Genomic DNA, 21,689 nt, shown 5'->3' on the forward strand with positions numbered 1-21,689 from the left:
AGTGACATAAAGGACTTTGGAGACTCAGAAGGGGAGGGTGGAAGGGGAGAGGGACAAGAAAAAACCACATGTTGGGTACAATGTGCACTACTTCAGTGATGGGTGTATTAAAATCTGAGACCACCGTTATTCAATTCATGCATGTGACCCCAAACCACTCATACCCCAGAAGCTATTGAAATTTAAAGAAAAAATAAAAATGGGGAAAAGATTTGAATAAACACTTCAAAGAGAACAAATAAGTGAGAAGTTAATGTGAAATATTCAATGTCATTCCTTATTATGGAAATGAAAATTGCAATCACAATGAAACACCACTACAAACCTGTAAGAATGGCGAAAACAACGACAACAACAACAACAACAAAAACTGACCATCCCACATGTTGGCAAGGAGGTAACAAGCTGGACCTCTCATATGCCACCAATGGAAATGTAAAACATTAACAACAATGTGGAAAATGTCTTGACAGCTCCTTCAAAAGTGAAGTATATGCCTACCTGTGATCCCTCCATCCCACTTTTACTGAAGATAAATGAAAGCATATGTGCACTCACAGATTTACACACGAATCTTCATAGTGGCTTTCATAGTAAGTGCCCACGACTGAGAAAAACCAAATGTCTATCAGAAAGCAAATGGACAAAGAAATTTCGTTTGATCCAAAAAAGGAATGCCACTCAGTAATAAAAATTGAACAAATTGTGGATGCCCAAAACAGCACAGTGAATCTAATTTCTGTTGACTGAAAGACAAAAGAGGGCCTATTGTTACAATGCAGTTTGGAAAGCAGTCGAAAATGCAGACTGGGTCATGAGGGACAGAATGTTGATGGGGATTGCCTGAGGCCGTGGACGGGGACAGGAGAGGGAGGTGTCTCCAGGGGCACCGGGACATTTTCAGGGTGACAGACATGTTCATTGTCATGTTTATTGTATGTCAGTTATGCCTCAATAGTGCTGCAAAAGGAAAAAAGACCCCACACAAAAGTGTAAAAAGGTTTTGAACAGACACTTCATAAAAAGACATGCAGATGGCCAGTGAAGGCATCAAAGGTGCCAAGCATCTGTATTCACCAAACCATAAAGAACGACCACTTCGTGTCACTAGATTGGCTGAAATAAATACATCTCTACAGCCAGCTCTCGGTGAGGACATAGAGGACAGAAATGCTCCCATTAGTGGGAGTGGGATGCACCTGTTATACCCTTTCTTTGGAAGCTGCTTTAAGGCTAAACATACATCTGTCCTTGGACTCAGCAGTTCCACTCTCGATGTCTACCCAAGAGGAGGCACGCCTGCATTCATGGGACAGCTGGCACGTAACTGCCCACGGTGGCTTTATCCTGAGCAGCCCCAAACTGTAACCACCCAGATGTAGTCAACATGCCCATCTTCCCCTGCTTGGCCACGCCGCCTGGAGGATGGGGACACAGCCCCCTGCTTGGCCACGCCGCCTGGAGGATGGGGACACAGCTCCCTGCTTGGCCACGCCGCCTGGAGGATGGGGACACAGCCCCCTGCTTGGCCACGCCGCCTGGAGGATGGGGACACAGCCCCCTGCTTGGCCATGCCGCCTGGAGGACCAGGTGCAGAGGCACACAGTGAGGAGGACTGTGGCTGCCATGTGTTTGAGTTTTTTAAAAAGTGTGTCCCTCATGCAATTGCCCTCATGACATTTGGTGGGAAGCCATGCTCTGGTGGGAGTGTGGGGCCCTGGGCGTGGGGTTCCACTCCCAGCACACACAGTAGCATTTGGTTCAGAGCAGGCTGATGCATGCTGGCCGAAGTCATCCTGACTGTCACCCCGTTTCCTCCCAGACGATCCTGTCCCTGCCATCCACTGAACACTCACAGTGACGGGTGCAAATCCCCGCAGTCGCAGCCCCTCCATGCTCAGACCTGTGCTCTGTGCAGACCAACCTGCCCGCTGTTCCTCTGTTCACTCGGCGTGTGGAGTGTGTGATGTGACAGACACACGGGGCTGGGGAGAAGGTCTGTGTCTTAGCTCTGCCCTTTCCTCACTGCAGGGTCTTCTTTTCTCATTTGCAAAATGTGGACAATCACGTTCGTACCATGGAGTCATTGAGCAGGTTAGAGAAAATTAAGACATACAAAGCCCAAGACAACCTGGCGAAGCACTCAGTGAATAACAGCCGGTGGCTGTCGAGGACTGCCCCTCCATCCTCTGGGTGGCTGTGACTCAGTTGGCCTCTAACCCAAGGCCAGGGTAGATGGGACATGGATTGGAACTCCCTGCTTTAGTCATGCCCTGTGCTTTTCACTTGCCAGGTAGGAGGCTTTGGGGTGCAGCTTCTGGAAAGGCCAAAATGCAAACGGGAACCTGGAGTGACAGAAGGAAGAGCAGCGGGTAGAGCAGGGTGGGTGACAGCAGTGTGGGGTTCACGTGGAGCAGGGGGGTGACAGCAGCATGGGGTTCCAGTGGAGCAGGGTGGGTGACAGCAGTGCGGGGTTTGCGTGGAGCAAGGCGGGTGACAGCAGCGTGGGGTTCACGTGGAGCAGGGTGGGTGACAGCAGCGCGGGGTTCGCGTGGAGCAGGGTGGGTGACAGCAGCGTGGGGTTTGCATGGAGCAGGGTGGGTGACAGCAGCGTGGGGCTTGCGTGGAGCAGGGTGGGTGACAGCAGCATGGGGTTCACGTGGAGCGGGGCAGGTGACAGCATCACAGGCTTCTCAGCATTTCGCGTCTTCAGGTAATTCCAGACTCAGAAAATGCATTGTTAGCAGATGCCCGTGAGTGAACTGGCACTCGTGATGCTGTCAGCGTGCTACAGTTGTTGACCCTATGCAGTTTAGGACTTAACCTCTTCAACCTCATATTTTGTGAACTCTAAAAAACTGTAGGGTCCTGTTTTTCAAACTGAGAGCTCTGTATCTTAGCTGCAGAGATAGCACAGTATACGCTGGTGTGAGACTCCCCTGCTTCCCTGAATGCAGAAGGGTTATTTTGTCTTGGTGACCGAGCTGTCGGTGAGAAGGACACCACAGTTACTCCCCCTCCACATGAGTGGGCCGCGTAGAGCCTGAGCACTGGTAAACACTGACACTTTCTACTGTGCTAAGACAGAGACAGACAGGCAGAGACACACAGAGACAAAGAGGCAAAGACAGAGACACAGAGAGAGGCAGAGAAAGTCAGTGAGCTGCCAGTCACCTCTCTGCGGCCCGAGCTCAGCGGGGCACAGTGAAGTAATCCCAACCCCACATTCGTGAGCCAGATCCGGAGCTGGAGCGTCCCCACCTCAGCTCCCAGACCTTGCTGCAGCCGGTGCCGGCTTGTTAGGAAGCTGCAGACAGCACTACGGCCGTGTGCTTTGTCAGGCCGGCAGCCGCATGTCTTGATCAATGTCCTTGTCACTGCTGCCTGCAGCTGCGAGACAGGGAGAGAGCGTGTGTTGTGTGGTCAAAGATGTCCCCACTCGGGCTTCCTAGTTTGTTTTGGATCCTTGGTGCAGGAGAATATCTGATGAGCGTGAGCACAGCCTGTGCACAGACAGGAGTCTCCTTCACTCAGTGTCTCCAAGCGTGCGGGACTCCCCGACCTCCAGGCCTGCCTGTCAGCCTGAACCCTAATTGTGCCATTGGGACTGGCTGGGTGGACTTCCAGGAGAGGCATGTTTGTCAAAGGAAGGAGGCCTGAGTTTTATATCTGGTACCCCCGGCCCCAGTAAAGTTGGGAGTGAGAAGAGCCCCTTCCACGTGGGTGTCACCGTTTGACAGGTGAGGGGTACAGTGCAGGGCTCGGCTCTGTGAGCTGCATTAGCTGACTCCACGAAGCAGCTCTAATTTCCTCCAGCTGAAGAGAATCACATGCTTCCAAAACCAATATTGCTTTTCTGAACCTCTCTTATAGTATTCTTTTAATTACAGTTGTTAAGGTCCGTGGCTCCACTCATGTTTGAGGACAGGACCATGTCTGTTATTCTTCCTTCATATAACCCCAGGGCTTGGCACACAACAGCAGTAGAGGTTGGATGCTGCTGATGGTGGGGGTGACACTGATGGTGGGGGTGCTGCTGTGGATGGTGGGGATGCTGATGGGGATAATGATGGTGGGGATGACGGTGGTGGGGATGATGATGGTGGGGATGATGATGGTGAGGATGATGATGGTGGTGAGGATGATGGTGGTGGGGATGATTATGGTGGTGGGGATGATTATGGTGGTGGGGATGATGATGTTGGTGAGGATGATGATGGTGGTGAGGATGATGGTGGTGGGGATGATGACGGTGGGGATGACGATGGTGGGGATCATTGTGGGATGATGGTGTGGATGATGGTGAGGATGATGTTGGTGGGGATGATGATGGTGGGGATGATCGTGGTGGGGATGGTGGTGGGGATAATGATGGTGGGGATGACGATGGTGGGGATGACGATGGTGGGGATGATTGTGGGGATGATGGTGTGGATGATGGTGGGGATGATGATGGTGGGGATGATGGTGGTGGGGATGACGATGGAAATGATGGTGGTGGGGATGATGGTGGTGGGGATGATGGTGAGGATGATGATGGTGGGGATGATGGTGAGGATGATGGTGGGGATGATGGTGGGGATAATGATGGTGGGGATGACGGTGGTGGGGATGATGATGGTGGGGATGATGATGGTGGGGATGATGGTGGTGGGGATGATGGTGAGGATGATGATGTGAGGATGATGATGGGGATGATGGTGGTGGGGATGATGATGTGAGGATGATGATGGGGATGATGATGGTGGGGATGATGGTAGTGGGGATGATGGTGAGGATGATGATGGTGGGGATGATGGTGGGGATGATGGTGAGGATGATGATGTGAGGATGATGATGGTGGGGATGATGATGGTGGGGATGATGGTGGTGGGGATGATGATAGTGGGGTTGATGATGGTGGGGATGATGATGGTGGGGATGATGATGGTGGGGATGATGATGGTGAGGATGATGATGGTGGTGGGGATGATGATGGTGGGGATGATGATGATGGTGAGGCTGATGATGGTGGTGAGGATGATGGTGGTGGGGACGCTGGTGGTGGGGATGACGTTGGTGGGGATGATGGTGGTGGGGATGATGATGGTGGGGATGATGGTGGTGGGGATGATGATGGTGGGGATGATGATGGTGGTGGGGATGATGAGGGTGAGGATGATGGTGGTGTGGATGATGGTGAGGATGATGATGGTGGGGATGATGATGGTAGGGATGATGGGATGATGATGGTGGTGGGGATGATGATGGTGGGGATGATGATGGTGGTAGGGATGATGGTGGTGGGGATGATGGTGGTGGGGATGCTGGTGGTGGGGATGATGATGGTGGGGATGATGATGGTGGTGGGGATGATGAGGGTGAGGATGATGATGGTGGTGGGGATGATGAGGGTGAGGATGATGGTGGTGGGGATGATGGTGACAATGATGATGGTGGGGATGATGATGGTTGGGATGATGGTGTGGATCATGGTGAGGATGATGATGGTGGGGATGATGATGGTGGGGATGATGGTGGTGGGGATGATGGTGGTGGGGATGATTGTGGTGGGGATGAAGATGGTGGTGGGGATGATGATGATGGTGGGGATGATGATGGCGGGGATGATGATGGTGAGGATGATGATGGTGGGGATGATGGTGGGGATGATGGTGGTGAGGATGATGATGGTGGTGGGGATGATGGTGGTGGTAGGGATGATGGTGGTGGTGGGGATGATGGTGGTGGGGATGATGATGGTGGGGATGATGATGGGGATGATGGTATGGATGATGGTGGGGATGATGGTGAGGATTATGGTGGTGAGGATGATGATGGTGGGGATGCTGGTGGGGATGCTGATGGTGGGGATGATGGTGGTGGGGATGCTGGTGGTGGGGATGATGGTGGTGGGGAAGATGGTGGTGGGGATGATCATGGTGGTGGGATGATGGTGGTGGGGATGATGATGGTGGTGGGGATGATGATGGTTGGGATGATGATGGTGGAGATGATGATGGTGGTGGGGATGACGATGGTGGGGCTGACGATGGTCGGGATGCTCGTATGGATGGTGGGGATGATGATGGTGGGGATGATGATGGTGGGGATGATGATGGTGAGGATGATCATGGTGGGGATGATGATGGTGGTGGGGATGATGATGGTGGTGGGGATGATGATGGTGGTGGGGATGATGATGGGGATGCTACTTTGGATGGTGAGGATGATGACTGGGGAGGATGCTGCTGTGGATGGTGGGGATGCTGTTGTGGATGATGGCAGTGACACTAATGGTGACGATGATACTGCTGATGACTGCCATTTATCATGTTCCTCCTCTGAGTCTTGTGCTGAGCAAGTCAATCTTACCTATACTCTCCCTCATCCTCACAACTGCTTTTAAAGAAAACAGAATTATTTTCCAGTTTTGCAGGTGGTGAAAGTGAGGCCTCAAGAGGTTAGATAAGTGGTCCACACTTACACAGATCACACAGAGCTGGCAGGATTGGGCCAGCCTCTCAGTGAGCCTTCTTTCTGCTGGCCTTTTCAGTGTCTGTGTGAGTGGAAGTGCAGTGGGTTGAAGAATAGTCCCGGTAGAATATCATGTCAGCTGAGACATCAGCAGACCTTGGCAGAAGCTCTTGATGCTCCATACACATGGCTGGGCGACGCCAGAGGTGCTCAGCAGGATTTCCCTCACTCGTAGTTTGAGGAACTCATGCAGCAGCAATGTCCATAGCATGTATTGGAATCTGTCCGTGTCCATGCTTTTAGGCTGCTAATTTCCAGGTTTGGGCAGCTACAGTCTTGAAAATTATTCCACATTTTCTTCAGAAATCTCACATCATTTGTATGTTGAACTGAGACTTAAAACATCGTCACCATAGGGGGTTTGAAAATGAGTCACAGAATTTTAAACTCAGAGCTGCAAGTAGAAGAAAAGGCATGATTAGATAGTTCCTCCTCAGTTGAAATACGGATTTCCTGAGTGCTTCAAAGAATAGGAAGGTGAAAGAAGGCAAAGTAAACCATAGTAATAACAGTTGTAGTCATAGCCATTAACACTTCTGTGCCACGTACTATTATTGTCATCCTTGTTTTACAGATGACTTGAACAACTTGCTGCAGCAAAGGTCACTGTGCTTCTAGACTTAATGGTAGTTTAAACCCAGGCAGTTCCAGAGCCCGTACGCTCTCCTTTGGGCCGCCATACCACACACTAGCCAGTCACGGTGACACTTCTTCACTGCCCGTGTGTGTTTTCCGTCCCAGGCCCTCTTGATTATGGCATGGTCATCTCTCCCTGGTGCGGAACGCTGTAGCGTCTGCAGTTGGGTGCTGAATAGCTGGAGCGGCTCTGGAAACCCATGTTTGCTATTATTTCTACAGGCTCTGTTGTTTGTGCTAACTACTGAAATATTCTTTTTCTTCTTCACCTTAATTTGATTCAGAACATAAACAAACCGAAAATAGATTGTTTATCCAAGCTGACTGCACAGATCACTCTACTATGATTGTGTCGTGCACCAAGCCTTGTAAGTCCTGCACCTGGAGCTTCCAATGCAGCGTTAATTAAAGGCCCTTTGAGTGGAAGCTCCAGGTTGCTGCATTCGTAGCAGCGAGGGGAGAGCTGCTCGCAGGCATGTAATGAGGGATTTGGACACAGATCCCCAGCCCCCGCAAGGTGGCCTGACCAGGTGTTCAGAGACAGCCTTTGCAGAAGGCAGCTCGGGCCGAGCTGCAGATTGACACTTACCCCCAATTTGTGGGAAATTGCTGGAGGGCTGTTTGTTGTGGGAGCAGTTGCTGTCACTTGAGCATCGTTCCTTATGCCTGTGCTGTCTTACACACTCTCTTTCTAAAAGGAAGGATGGTTGATTTTAGCTACTCCTTGGACAAAATTGAACAGTTTGTGTGATACCTAAGTCACATCACTTTATAAATAATTAAAATATCTTAGACATTATGGCTGGGCACGGTGGCTCATGCCTGTAATCCCAGCGCTTTGGGAGGCTGAGGCAGGCGGATCACTTGAGGCCAGGAGTTTGAGAGCAGCCTGGCCAACATGGTGAAAACCCATTTCTACTGAAAAACCACACACACACACACACACACACACACACACCCCCCAGATAGCCAGATATGGGGGTGTGTGCCTGTGGTCCCAGCTGCTTGGGAGGCTGAGACATGAGAATAGCTTGAATCCAGGAGGCAGAGGTTGCAGTGAGCTGAGATCACAGCATTTCACTTCAGCCTGGGTGACAGAAGGAGACTCTGTCTCAAAAACACACAGCAAACAAACAAACGCAATCTATATCAACTCATTTCACAGCTTCCAGGTTGCTATTGAAAAACCTCTCCCCAGAGCATGAACCCAGATATTTTCAGAAATAGTCAGACTTGGGAGTCAGAGCCCCCCCTCCCCCCACCTCATGTCAGTGAGGGCTGTGCCCCCTCAGCTTGATGCCCAGGTGTGCACCTCCATTGACACGGCACTGGTCGTGTGCCCCGAGGAGGGATGAGTAGAAAATGTGGGTAGATGGGATTTAAACTGTGCCATCTACACCCCCATGCAGCCTCCAGGGAGCTGGGCCTGTGTGTCCAGGATTTGAAAGTCTCTAAGCTGGAGATTATTAGCACTCAGCTTGTCCGTGACATTTTGGTAAAGCCCAAGTCAGACGCAGAACATGGAATTTCTCACATTTTTACAGCTGCCCCAGAGGTGAGGACAGCCGGGCCTTGCTTTGTCTGTTGACACAAAGCATGGTGAGCACATGTCCTCCTGGGGAATTATACTACATGAGTGAGGAGGAAATATAGACAGAAATTCCGTGAAAGACCATGTTGGCCAGGGCATTGATTAGTAAGTGATGTGATAGGTGATTATTGAACAGGAGACCCTGGCACCCTCCCCGCTGCAGAACGTTACAGCTGAAGGAGCAGGCTGCAGACATGTTTCAGGGCATCAGGGAAGGAGTTGGCTTGAAGACCTCCAGACACAGCACTGAGGCCTCTGCTGAGCATTGCTGAAAGAGAGCTGTAGCTATTGGGGAGCTGCTGTTTGGGGTTAAAATGAAGACCAGCGCAGGCGAAAAATACCAACAGACGTTTCTTCAGAGAAGATGTACAAGTGGTCAGTAAGGGCATGCAAAGATGCAGCAGTATCATAAGCCACGGGGGCGGCGGTGGTGGGTGGCGCAGGGTATGCCGTGGAGCCTAATGAACGTGCCTGGGACCAGCTCCTCTCGCTGTGAGTGATCAGCTCCTCTCACTGCCACCAACGCAGTGACCCGGAGCTGCCGCGCAAAGGACCTTTGGTTACAGCTGGCTTGGAGGCTCCAGGTACGGGACCCACGAGGCTCCGGGCGTTACACAAGTGACACAACGAGGCGTCCCGCTCCAACAACCGGGATGACCACAGTAAAAACAGACGGACGATAGCAAGTGTGGGCAGGGACGCAGAGGAGCTGGAATCTGCAGTTACTGCTGAGACTGCTCATGCCGCTGCTGTGTTTGCGAGTTCCTCATCATTTAAATGCCAAGTTACCATATGACATCCTGCAGTAAACCCAAGAGCATTGAAAGCAATTTATACAGACTCACAAATGAAGACTCATGGCGTCATTATTCAAAATAGCTGCAACGTTGAAAACAGCAAATGTCCGTCAACTGATGAGTGAGTTTTTACGATGTGGGATGTCCGTGCCATGGGGTAGCTCTCGGCCTTCAGGGGAGGGACGTCCTGACCCAGGCGTGGCCCAAGCCTGGCTGCACCTGAGGACGTCACGCTGGAGGAATGAGGCAGGCAAGGTGCCACACGTGGTGTGATTGCGAATCCATTGACAGGAAATGTCCAGGAGAGGCTGCATCCTTAGAGACGGAACGCGAATGAGCGGTTCCAGTGTGGGGAGGGGTGGAGTGGCTGCAGCCTTTCTTTTCGGGTGATGCGGATGTTCTCGGCTTAGTTGTGATATTTCACAAGTCTGTGAATACACTAAAAACTGCTGAAGTGGGTGAATTATTTCCATAAAGCTGTTGTTAAAAAGTAATGTAAGAGCAACTGTGAAACAAGGACGTGGGTTGGTCAGAGTGAAAAGGAGAGTTCCGTTTCGGCTTTACATTGGAGACGTCCAGGGTGGTTTAGGACCAGGACTGCCCTGAGTCTGACGGGCATCTTGGCACGCGTGGCTGACGCTGGCAACATGACGCTTACCCTGTTTGCTCCCCTCTCCCTCCAGGGTGACGACCCCTTCTCCAAGAGCATCCTGACCTACGTGGCCCACACGTCTGCGCTGACCTACCCTCCTGGGCCCCGGGCCCAGCTCCCCGAGGACCTCCTGCCTCGGACCCTCAGCCAGCTCCAGCCGGATGAACTCAGCCCTAAGGTGGACAGTGGTGTGGACAGACACCATCTGATGGCAGCCCTCGGTGCCTATGCTGCCCGAAGGTCCCCAGCTCCGCCTGGGGAGAGCGGCCCAGAGCCACAGTACTTTCTGCATGCACCCCCAAGGATGCCCAGGCCCTTGCTGGCACCAGCCGTCCCCCAGAAGTGGCCTTCACCTCTGGGAGACCCCAACGACTCCCCCAGCACTGGCGAAGGTGAGTCAGCGCCCCCTGGTGTTTCTTGTTGCTGATGGTCTCCGTCTGGCGCCTCCCAATGGCAGATGTGCCATGTTCTTCCCACACGTGGGGTCTGCACACTGCACCCCCCTGAGGACACATGGCAGGAATAGGGCACAGTGGGGGGAAAGGTCCCTTTGGTCCTCACTCCTTCTCTGTGCTGGAAAGGAGCATGTGGTCATTTTGTGACCTGAGAACACAGTGGCCAGTGGGTGCAAGAGGCGCGCCTGAGGGTGTGATGGAGAAGGTGCTGCTGAGGGTCTGGGTACAGGGGATGCAGTGACCGGTGGGAGGGGGAGGTGCTCCTGAGGGTATGAGGACAGGGGACACAGTGGCTGGTGGGAGAGGGAGGTGCTTCTGAGGGTCTGGGGGAGGGGGAGGGGCCCCTGAGGTTCTGGGGGAGGGAGGGGCGCTCCTGAGGGTCTTGGGGAGGGGAGGCGCTGCTGAGGGTCTGGGGGAGGGGGAGGGGTTCCTGAGGGTCTGGGGGAGGGGGAGGCGCTGCTGAGGGTCTGGGGGAGGGGGAGAGGTTCCTGAGGGTCTGGGAGAGGAGAAGGTACTTCTGAGGGTCTGGGGGAGGGAGGGGTGCTCCTGAGGGTCTGGGGGAGGGGGAGGCACTGCTGAGGGTCTGGGGGAGGGGGAGGCGTTCCTGAGGGTCTGGGGGAGGGGAGGCGCTCCTGAGGGTATGATGACAGGGGACACAGTGGCTGTTGGGAGAGGGAGGTACTTCTGAGGGTGTGATGGAGAAGGTGCTGCTGAGGGTCTGGGGACAGGGGATGCAGTGACCGGTGGGAGGGAGAGGCGCTCCTGGGTGTCTGGGGGAGGGGGAGGTGCTCCTGAGGGTCTGGGGGAGGGGGAGGTGCTCCTGAGGGTCTGGGGGAGGGGGAGGTGCTCCTGAGGGTCTGGGGGAGGGGGAGGTGCTCCTGAGGGTCTGGGGGAGGGGGAGGCGCTGCTGAGGGTCTGGGGACAGTGTGTTCCCTTCTCACTTTTTGTTCATCCCTTCCCCAGATTATATGATGTCACAGTTTTCCTGATGAAGCTGAGGGATGGGGCGGGGAACGTGGCTCCCAGGATGGGTCTGGCCCGCAGCTTGTGTTGTCCACCTCTGTTTTGGAAAATTGGCCCTGAGCACTCCAAGTCCAGTGTCTTTTGTTGCCAGTGTCACCCCTCCCTGTGGCCGAGCGTGTGGCTGTAGCCCACGTTTATGACGATTGGCCATGTCCTCCAAGCCCTCTCTCTGGATTCCATGCCTTTCACCATGCGCTGGGGGACAGTGTTGGCCTCAAGGTGACTGCAGTGCCAGGACCGGGGCCTCTGGTGTTGCTGCCGGCGTTCACCCACGCCAGGGCGGGCCCAGGGGAGAAGGGCGCCTGCGGTTCCCGCGGCTCTGTGATGTGGAGAAGGTTCTGGCTCATTTATTTCCCCACAGCCTTTTCCCAAGACCATCCTGCAGTGGGTTCTAAAAAAAATACAGCTTCCACTTTGGAGATAACAAATGCTGAAATCAAGTAGATAATGGTTTTCACAACATCGGCTGACTCCTTCAGGGAAGGTTTAATGGGAGCCACCCAGAGCCAGACAGCTTCTCCTTGTCTGCGGCCTGGAGCTCTCCTGCCCTCCCAGCCATGATTGCAGTTTTCAAATAGAAGGAATGTGAAGTTACAGTGAGAGGGAGGGACGTATGACCAACCGTTTCCCGTGCTTTCTTCTTGCTCCTGTCTTGGAGAAGGATGGCAGAGGAGGCCCACGGGGCACTTGAGGAAGAGCTGCCTGTGCAGTGGTGGTGCTGTTTGCTGCTGGAGCTGCCAGTGCAGTGACGGCGCTCTTTACTGCTGGAGCTGTCTGTGCAGTGACGGTGCTGTTTGCTCCAGGAGCTGTCTGTGCATTGGTGGTGCTGTTTGCTCCGGGAGCGAGCTGTCTGTGCATTGTTGGTGCTGTTTGCTCGGGGAGCTGTCTGTGCAGTTATGGTGCTGTTTGCTGCTGGAGCTCCCTGGGCAATGATGGTGCTGTTTGCTCCTGGAGCTGCCCGTGCAGTGGTGGTGCTGTTTGCTGCTGGAGCTGCCCATGCAGTGGTGGTGCTGTTTACTGCTGGAGCTGCCCGTGCAGTGATGGTGCTGTTTGCTGCTGGAGCTCCCTGTGCAATGATGGTGCTGTTTGCTGTGGGAGCTGCCTGTGCAGTGATGGTGCTGTTTGCTCCTGGAGCTGCCCATGCAGTGGTGGTGCTGTTTGCTGCTGGAGCTGCCCATGCAGTGGTGGTGCTGTTTACTGCTGGAGCTGCCTGTGCAGTGATGGTGCTGTTTGCTGCTGGAGCTCCCTGTGCAGTGATGGTTGCTCTTTGCTGGTGGAGCTGTCCGTGCATTGATGGTGCTGTTTGCTGCTGGAGCTGTCCGTGCAGTGATGGTGCTGTTTGATGCTAGAGCTGTCTGTGCAGTGGTGGTGCTGTTTGCTGCTGGAGCTTTCTGTGCAGTGATGGTGCTGTTTGCTGCTGGAGCTGTCCGTGCAGTGATGGTGCTGTTTGATGTTGGAGCTGTCCGTGCAGTGATGGTGCTGTTTGCTGCTGGAGCTGCCCATGCAGTGGTGGTGCTGTTTGCTGCTGGAGCTGCCCGTGCAGTGGTGGTGCTGTTTACTGCTGGAGCTGTCTGTGCAGTGGTGGTGCTGTTTGCTGCTGGAGCTCCCTGTGCAGTTGTGGTGCTGTTTGCTGCTGGAGCTCCCTGTGCAGTGGTGGTGCTGTTTGCGCTGGAGCTCCCTATGCTGTGATGGTGCTGTTTGCTGCTGGAGCTGTCCGTGCAGTGGTGGTGCTGTTTGCTCCGGGAGCTGTCTGTGCAGTGATGTTGCTGTTTGCTGCTGGAGCTCCCTGTGCAGTGGTGGTTGCTCTTTGCTGGTGGAGCTGTCTGTGCATTGATGGTGCTGTTTGCTGCTGGAGCTGTCCGTGCAGTGATGGTGCTGTTTGCTGCTGGAGCTGTCCGTGCAGTGATGGTGCTGTTTGATGCTGGAGCTGTCTGTGCAGTGGTGGTGCTGTTTGCTGCTGGAGCTTTCTGTGCAGTGATGGTGCTGTTTGATGTTGGAGCTGTCCGTGCAGTGATGGTGCTGTTTGCTGCTGGAGCTGTCTGTGCAGTGGTGGTGCTGTTTGCTGCTGGAGCTGTCTGTGCAGTGGTGGTGCTATTTGCTGCTGGAGCTGCCAGTGCACTGTTGGTGCTGTTTGCTGCTGGAGCTGCCAGTGCACTGTTGGTGCTGTTTGCTGCTGGAGCTGCCCATGTAGTGATGGTGCTGTTTGCTGCTGGAGCTGTGCTGTTTGCCGCTGGAGCTGTCTGTGCAGTTATGGTGCTGTTTGCTGCTGGAGCTGCCTGCCTGGAGTGGTGACTTTCCCTTGTGCACCTCTCCCTTTGGGGCTGCGTCTCCTCTGTTGCAAGACATACTGTTCTCTGAGAAACCCCTTTTGTTGATGGTATTGCCTCCTGAGTTCTCATGGGTAGTGGATGCCATTGGGGGTCTTCACTGCCTCCTGCGCTCTCATGGGTACTGGATGACATAGGGGGTCTTCACTGCCTCCTGCACTCTCATGGGTACTGGATGCCTTCGGGGGTCTTCACTCCCTTCTGCGCTCTTGTGGGTACTGGATGCTCTCAGGGCATCTTCACTTGCAACCTTGGTCCCATGTAGCAGCAGAGCTTCCCGTTCTTCCCCAGCTCAGTGTGGCCTCAGCCCTTGGCCACAGGTGGTGGATACAAGGCTGAGGTCATCTTCAGCTTCTCCTCCTCTCAGCCTTTTATGCCCCTCCCTAGCGCCAGCTGCCCCTCTCCCTGCCTTCTCCTGCCTCTGTGCTCCGTCTAGTGGGATCATGCTGGGTCGTCTTCTTCCTTCTCTAACCTCTCTTCTCTCTCCTGTCCCATCTCCCACAACTTAAAAAACCCCAATCACCTCTGTCCTCATTACTAGGAACAGAAACAGCAAATGCCTCACCCCATCAGAGGGAGGTAAAGCCAGTGGAGAGCTGGGTGAGGGTGGTCTCACAAAGAGAATAGGATGAGTTCCTGCTCTGCATGCCTGCACCTGGGGAGCTTCCCCTCCCTGCCTTGGCTCCTTCTCTTTCCTCCCACACCCCGGGGTGTGGGTCTTTCAAACAACAGTCCAGAATTCTCTCTCTCCACTCTCCTGTGAGTCCTATGATTCACACAGAGGGCCTGGCATTCTTTCTGAGCCACCCTGCAATGCTGGTGACCTTCTAATATACACTGTCTTCCTAACTGCACTGTGTGCTTCAGAAAAGCATCATGTAAAATGGCACATATGAAACATGCAGAGAATACTGAGAACCCTGTGCAGACATCACCTGTGAAAAACACGGAGAATACTGAGAACCCCGGGCAGACATCACCTGTGAAACACATAGCGAATACTGAGAACCCCGTACAGACATCACCTGTGAAACACGCAGAGAATGTTGAGAACCCCGTGCAGACATCACCTGTGAAAAACAAGGAGAATACTGAGAACACCGTGCAGACATCACCTGTGAAACATGCGGAGAATGCTGAGAACCCCGTGCAGGCATCACCTGTGAAACACACGGAGAATACTGGGAACCCCGTGCAGGCATCACCTGTGAAACACGCTGAGAATGCTGAGAACTCCGTGCAGGCATCACCTGTGAAAAACATGGAGAATGCTGGGAACCCCGTGCAGACATCACCTGTGAAACACGCTGAGAATGCTGAGAACTCCGTGCAGGCATCACCTGTGAAAAACATGGAGAATGCTGGGAACCCCGTGCAGACATCACCTGTGAAACACGCAGAGAATGCTGAGAACCCCGTGCAGGCATCACCTGCGAAACACGCGGAGAATGCTGAGAACCCCGTGCAGGCATCACCTGTGAAACACGCGGAGAATGCTGAGATCCCCGTGCAGACATCACCTGTGAAACACGCGGAGAATGCTGAGAACCCCGTGCAGGCATCACCTGTGAAACACGCGGAGAATGCTGAGAACCCCGTGCAGACATCACCTGTGAAAAACGCGGAGAATGCTGAGAACCCCGTGCAGACATCACCTGTGAAACACGGGGAGAATACTGAGAACCCCGTGCAGGCATCACCTGTGAAAAACACGGAGAATACTGAGAACCCCGTGCAGACATCACCTGCGAAACACATGGAGAATGCTGAGAACCCCGTGCAGACATCGCCTGCGAAACACCGTGCAGACATCACCTGCAAAACACATGAAGAATACTGAGATCCCCGTGCAGGCATCACCTGTGAAACATGCGGAGAATACTGAGAACCCCGTGCAGGCATCACCTGTGAAAAACGCGGAGAATGCTGAGAACCCCGTGCAGACATCACCTGTGAAACACGCAGAGAATACTGAGAACCCCTGCAGGCATCACCTGTGAAAAACGCGGAGAATGCTGAGAACCCCGTGCAGGCATCACCTGTGAAACACGCGGAGAATACTGAGAACCCCGTGCAGGCATCACCTGTGAAAAACGCTGAGAATACTGAGAACCCCATGCAGACATCACCTGTGAAACACGCGGAGAATGCTGAGAACCCCGTGCAGGCATCACCTGTGAAACACATGGAGAATGCTGAGAACCCCGTGCAGGCATCACCTGTGAAACACGCGGAGAATGCTGAGATCCCCGTGCAGGCATCACCTGTGAAACACGCGGAGAATGCTGAGAACCCCGTGCAGACATCACCTGTGAAACACGCAGAGAATACTGAGAACCCCGTGCAGGCATCACCTGTGAAAAACACAGAGAATACTGAGAACCCCGTGCAGACATCACCTGTGAAACACCGTGCAGACATCACCTGTGAAACACGCGAAGAATACTGAGAACCCCGTGCAGGCATCACCTGTGAAACACACAAAGAATACTGAGAACCCCGTGCAGGCATCACCTGTGAAACATGCAGAGAACACTGAGAACTCTGTGCAGACATCACCTGTGAAAAACACGGAGAATACTGAGAACTTCGTGCAGACATCACCTGTGAAACACGCGGAGAATACTGAGAACCCTGTGCAGGCATCACCTGTGAAACACACGGAGAATACTGAGAACCCTGTGCAGGCATCACCTGTGAAACACTCGGAGAATACTGAGAACCCTGTGCAGACAGCACCTGTGAAACACGCAGAGAATGCTGAGATCCCCGTGCAGACATCACCTGTGAAACACGCAGAGAATACTGAGAACCCTTTGCAGGCATCACCTGTGAAACATACAGAAGATACTGAGAACACCATGCAGACATCACCTGTGAAACATGCAGAGAATGCTGAGAACCCTGTGCAGGCATCACCTAAGAATATTCAGAATCCCATGCAGGCACCACCTGGGAAACATGCAGAGAATACTGAGAACCCCGTGCAGGCATCGCCTGTAAAACACGCAGAGAATACTGAGAACCCCGTGCAGGCATCACCTGTGAAACACGCAGAGAATGCTGAGAACCCCGTGCAGGCATCACCTGTGAAACACGCAGAGAATGCTGAGAACCCCGTGCAGGCATCACCTGTGAAACACGCAGAGAATGCTGAGAACCCCGTGCAGGCATCACCTGTGAAACACACGGAGAATACTGGGAACCCCGTGCAGGCATCACCTGTGAAACACGCTGAGAATGCTGAGAACTCCGTGCAGGCATCACCTGTGAAACACGCAGAGAATGCTGAGAACCCCGTGCAGGCATCACCTGTGAAACACGCAGAGAATGCTGAGAACCCCGTGCAGGCATCACCTGTGAAACACGCGGAGAATGCTGAGAACCCCGTGTAGGCATCACCTGTGAAACACGCAGAGAATGCTGAGAACCCCGTGCAGGTATCACCTGTGAAACACACAGAGAATGCTGAGAACCCCGTGCAGGCATCATCTGACAATATTGAGAACCCTGTGCAGGCATCACCTGAGAATATTGAGAACTCCATTCAGGCATCACCTGTGAAACATGCAGAGAATATTGGTGCAGGCATCACCTATGAAATACGCAGGGAATATTGAGAACCCTGTGCAGGCATCACCTGTCTCCCACAAACAGTGGTTTTCAGGCTTTCCCGCTGCTCTTCTGTACCCACCACAGCCACCTGCTCACTCCTGGGATGATTCTAAAGCACATCTAGACATCGAATGATTTCTCAAGATGAGAGGCCCTGGCTAGTTAGATGTTCTCAGCACACAAAGAACAACTACACCCAAGCAGGAACACAGGACCCTGCAATAATGCCCAGGCACAGAATACTTCTTTACAGCTCAGAAAAGAGGGTCACCCTCCTGCTGCATGGTCGGGTCCAACATCAAGACCCTCGCTCTTCAGTCTTCATAGAGTGGGAGAGAAGACCCACACATCCCTGCTCCTAAAGAAGCAGCCAATCAGCAAGGCTGCTGGCCAAATGCATATGACAAAAGTTCATCTGGTAAAAGCTTTAGAAAGAGACCCTCTTCCTTCACTTGTTCGTAGTTTACATCTGTTCTCCTTTCAAAGAGCTTTAGAGCAGGTTCACTCAAAGGCCTGTCTAAGGTGGGATGACAGGGAGGACAATGGCTGGTAAAGGGATTTGGAGCTCGTCCAGGTCAGCGTCTCCGGTTCCCCTCACCCGACACCTGTTGCTGTCTGCATAGTTTGCCTTTCCTGAACGTCCTCGAGTTGGAACCAGACAACATGTGGCCTTCTCAGATTGGCTTCCTTCACTTACGTGCCTCGAAGATTCCCTCATCTCTTCATGGCTTGATGGCTCCTTTCTCTTTAGTGCTGAATACTATTGGGTTATTACATTAAAATCTGTAACATTTCATCGTCTAGATGGGCCACAGTTCATTTGCCTCCTGAGGAACAGCTCGGTCGCTTCTAAGTTTTGGTGATTATTCATGAAGCGGCCATAGCACCTCCATGCAGGTTTTCGTATGGGTGTAAGTCTTCAACTTCTGCCGGTGAATACCAAGGCATGCAATTGCTGGATCCTGTAGTACGAGAATGTTTGGTTTTACAAGCAGCTGCCACGCTGCCTTCCACAGCGCGTCGTGTTTCCAGCAGCAGCGAATGAGCTCCCGCCATGCCACACCCGTGCCTGCACTGGGTGTCCTCGGTGTTCTGGGTCTGGTCATTCTGATGGGCGTGTGCTGGTGCTGCCCTGTCATTTAAATTCGTATTTCCCTGATGACAGAGGGGCAGAGCATCCCCACGTGCGTGTTTTCATCTGCGTGTCTTCTTTGGTGAGAGCTCTGTGGTGGTCTCTGGGCCATGTTTGAATTAGGGTGTTTGTTTTCTTATTGCTGAGCCTGTAGCATTCTTGACTGTTTTAGCTACTGGTCCTTTATCAGACATCTGATAAGCCTTTCTTAAGCATTTTTTTTCCTGGTCTGTGGCTTGCCTTTTCATTCTCTTGGCGGTGTCTTTTGCAGAGCATTTATTTTTATTTTAATGCAGTCCAGCTTACCAATTGCTTTATTCATGGATTTTGCCTTTGGTATTGGATTTTAAAAAGTCATCACCAAACCCAAGATCAGCGAGATCTTCTCCTCTGTTGCCTTTCAGGAGCCTTCTAGTCTTTCATTTTATGATGAGGCCTGTGATCCATTCTGAGTTAGAGTTCGTGATGGGTGTGCGGTCTGCGTCTGGAGTCATTTTTGTGTGTGTGGACGTCCCGTTGTCCGGCACCGTCTGTTGAAGGGGCAGTCCTTTCTTCCTGGTGTCGCCTTTGCTCCTTTTCAGAGCTCAGCTGACTGCATGTACGTGGGCCCATTCCGCTCTCTGTTCTGTTTCATCCATCTGTCTGTCTGTGTCACCAGCCCCACCCTGTGTGGATTACCATGGAGTTGCAGAGGGTCTTAATGATGGATCGTGTCAGTCCTCCATCTTTGTTCTCCTTCAGTGTTGTGTTGGCTGTTCTGGTAACTGACCTCTCCATATAAACTTAAGAATAAATTTGCGTGTATCCAAAAAATGACTTGCTGGGATTTTGACTGGGATCTCATGAAGTCCATGGATCAAGTTGGAGAGCCGACATGTTGACAGTATTGAGTCTTTGGGAGCCAGCCGTGATCCTGAAGACACAGTCTTGAGTGATATGACTCTGAATGTTAAAATCCTGAAATTTCAAAATCCCTGGGGTCTACAATCCTGAGAATCACAAAATCCCAAAAACACAATTCTGGAAAAAATTGTTTAAAAGACATTTATTTTCATTTTTAAAAGGGGATTTATTTGCAAAACATAAAAGCATGATAAAACACTCCATAGGCCATTTTACACAATAAAATTAGTGATAATAACATTGTAGTTTTGCAGGCATAAGCCCTCAGACATCTTGACGGCAGGTGCATGAGTGTAGCAGTTATGGGCAGATGAACCATGCTTATAGACGTAGGTCAGCGCAGAGACATATAAAAGTGTGTCCCTGTGCTCAGTAATTGCGTGCGCCCAGCTGTGTAACTGCAGACGTCTGAAATACCCTGATGAACAACCTAAGTCTTTTGACAACATCAGTCAAAAACCCTGATGGGTCACCACCGCAAACAGCCAAAGAACAGGGGTCTCAATAAATTTTATCTTCACAAATGCAGATGTACAAAAAAGACATTCTTCATTTATTGAGGAAGCTGCAGGGTTTTTACGTTGAGAACCAGGGAAGCTGGTGATGTAAATAGTCTGAGGACCCAGGGATGTCCGGTGTGAGTCCTGGAGTCCGAAAGCTGAAACCTGGAGCTCTGAGGTCCAGGGCAACAGAAGGAAAGTCTATCCCAGCCCTCAGAGGGAGGCCAGTCACCCTCTGTGTTTGCTCTCTCTGGGACGGGCTGATTGGACGGTACCCACCCACCAACAGTGAGCAGACTGTCCCCCAGCCCACTCAGACTCCACCCCAGGTTCCCTGGAGACACCTCCCAGAAACACCAAAATAATGCTTTACTGGGTTTCTCGGTATTCCATAACCCAGCTCACTCAGACTCCCCCCCAAACTCCCTGGACACACATCCCAGAAACACCCAAAATAATGCTTTACTGGGTTTCTAAGTATTCCTTAACCCAGTCAAGTTGACGCTTAAAACTAAGTCCACAGGTTCAACCTGGTCAACTTGGCACCCACGCACAACTCCTGAGATTATGCTTAATTTCCAAATGAAGACAGTAACAAGGTAATCACTTTACCCCACAGGATGCAACTATCCTGTGATTATGGTTTAGGGTATTTTAAACATCAGCAACATTAGACTTTTGGGATTTAGACTCTGTTTAGAGATTTTGATATTTGGAGATTTGGGGATTCACTATTTGGGATTACGGCAATTGGGATAGTACCTTTTAAGATTATGATCCAAACCCATGTCTTGCTAACCATGAGCATATGATATTTCTCCATTTCTTTATTCTTTCATCAGTGCTGTAATTTTTTTATATATAGATGTGGCACATATCTTGTAAAAAGCCATTCTTTCAGCTCAAGACTCAGGGATGACAGTGAAAGCGTTTTGGAAATCACTTTAGGAGATGCATCAGACACATTTTTCTAAATGAGCCAATGACAAGTAATGTGTAGTGTGTCCACCTGTCATCCCTGCTCACCGATCAAACACTGAACCACACGGAGCAGGAAACAAAACGGGTAACCAGCCTGTCGGAACCCTTTCTTTCATCTTCCTGGCTCTGCGCCCTCCAGAGCCTGGATGGGAATCGCAAGACCCCGAGTCACATCGTGACTGCTGACTTCTGGTTCTGAATTTCTCACAGCCTCTTCCCAACAGTCCTGGCATTTCACCTATTCACGTGTCTTGTTATAGTATCACTTGTATCGCCAAGATAATTACTGGTCTCCACCTGGCCAGTCTCTGCCCTAAGATGGGGCCTGGCATTGATGTGGAAGGTCCACGAGGAAACTCATGTGGATGCTGGGAGAGCTTGCCTCTGCTGCTGGCTGTGCAACCCTCCAGCCACCCAGTGCCTTACATGTGTGTTCCCTCGTTCATGCATTCGTTCATAAAGCCCTTGCCAAGTCCCAGCCAATCCCACAGGCTTCCGGGTCTCTCCCCTCGTCCGAGATAAGCGTGTTCTGGCCCTCTTCTCTTCCCAGCCTCCCGTGAC

At 52.2% G+C, this 21,689-nt stretch overlaps 1 protein-coding gene across 4 annotated transcripts in view; it reads left to right on the plus strand.

Moving 5' to 3' along the window:
• Positions 1 to 21,689, plus strand: part of PTPRN2 (protein tyrosine phosphatase receptor type N2) — a 972,293-nt gene that overhangs the window by 380,177 nt on the left and 570,427 nt on the right. For all 4 annotated transcript variants that reach the window (XM_039472901.2, XM_074378841.1, XM_039472902.2 and 1 more), the window contains one exon: positions 10,224 to 10,584. In XM_039472901.2, coding sequence (XP_039328835.1) covers positions 10,224 to 10,584 — 361 coding nt within the window. The remainder of the gene's footprint in view (positions 1 to 10,223; positions 10,585 to 21,689) is intronic.

The sequence above is a fragment of the Saimiri boliviensis genome, chromosome 10, assembly GCF_048565385.1.
Source record: "Saimiri boliviensis isolate mSaiBol1 chromosome 10, mSaiBol1.pri, whole genome shotgun sequence".
Classification (NCBI taxonomy): domain Eukaryota; kingdom Metazoa; phylum Chordata; class Mammalia; order Primates; family Cebidae; genus Saimiri; species Saimiri boliviensis.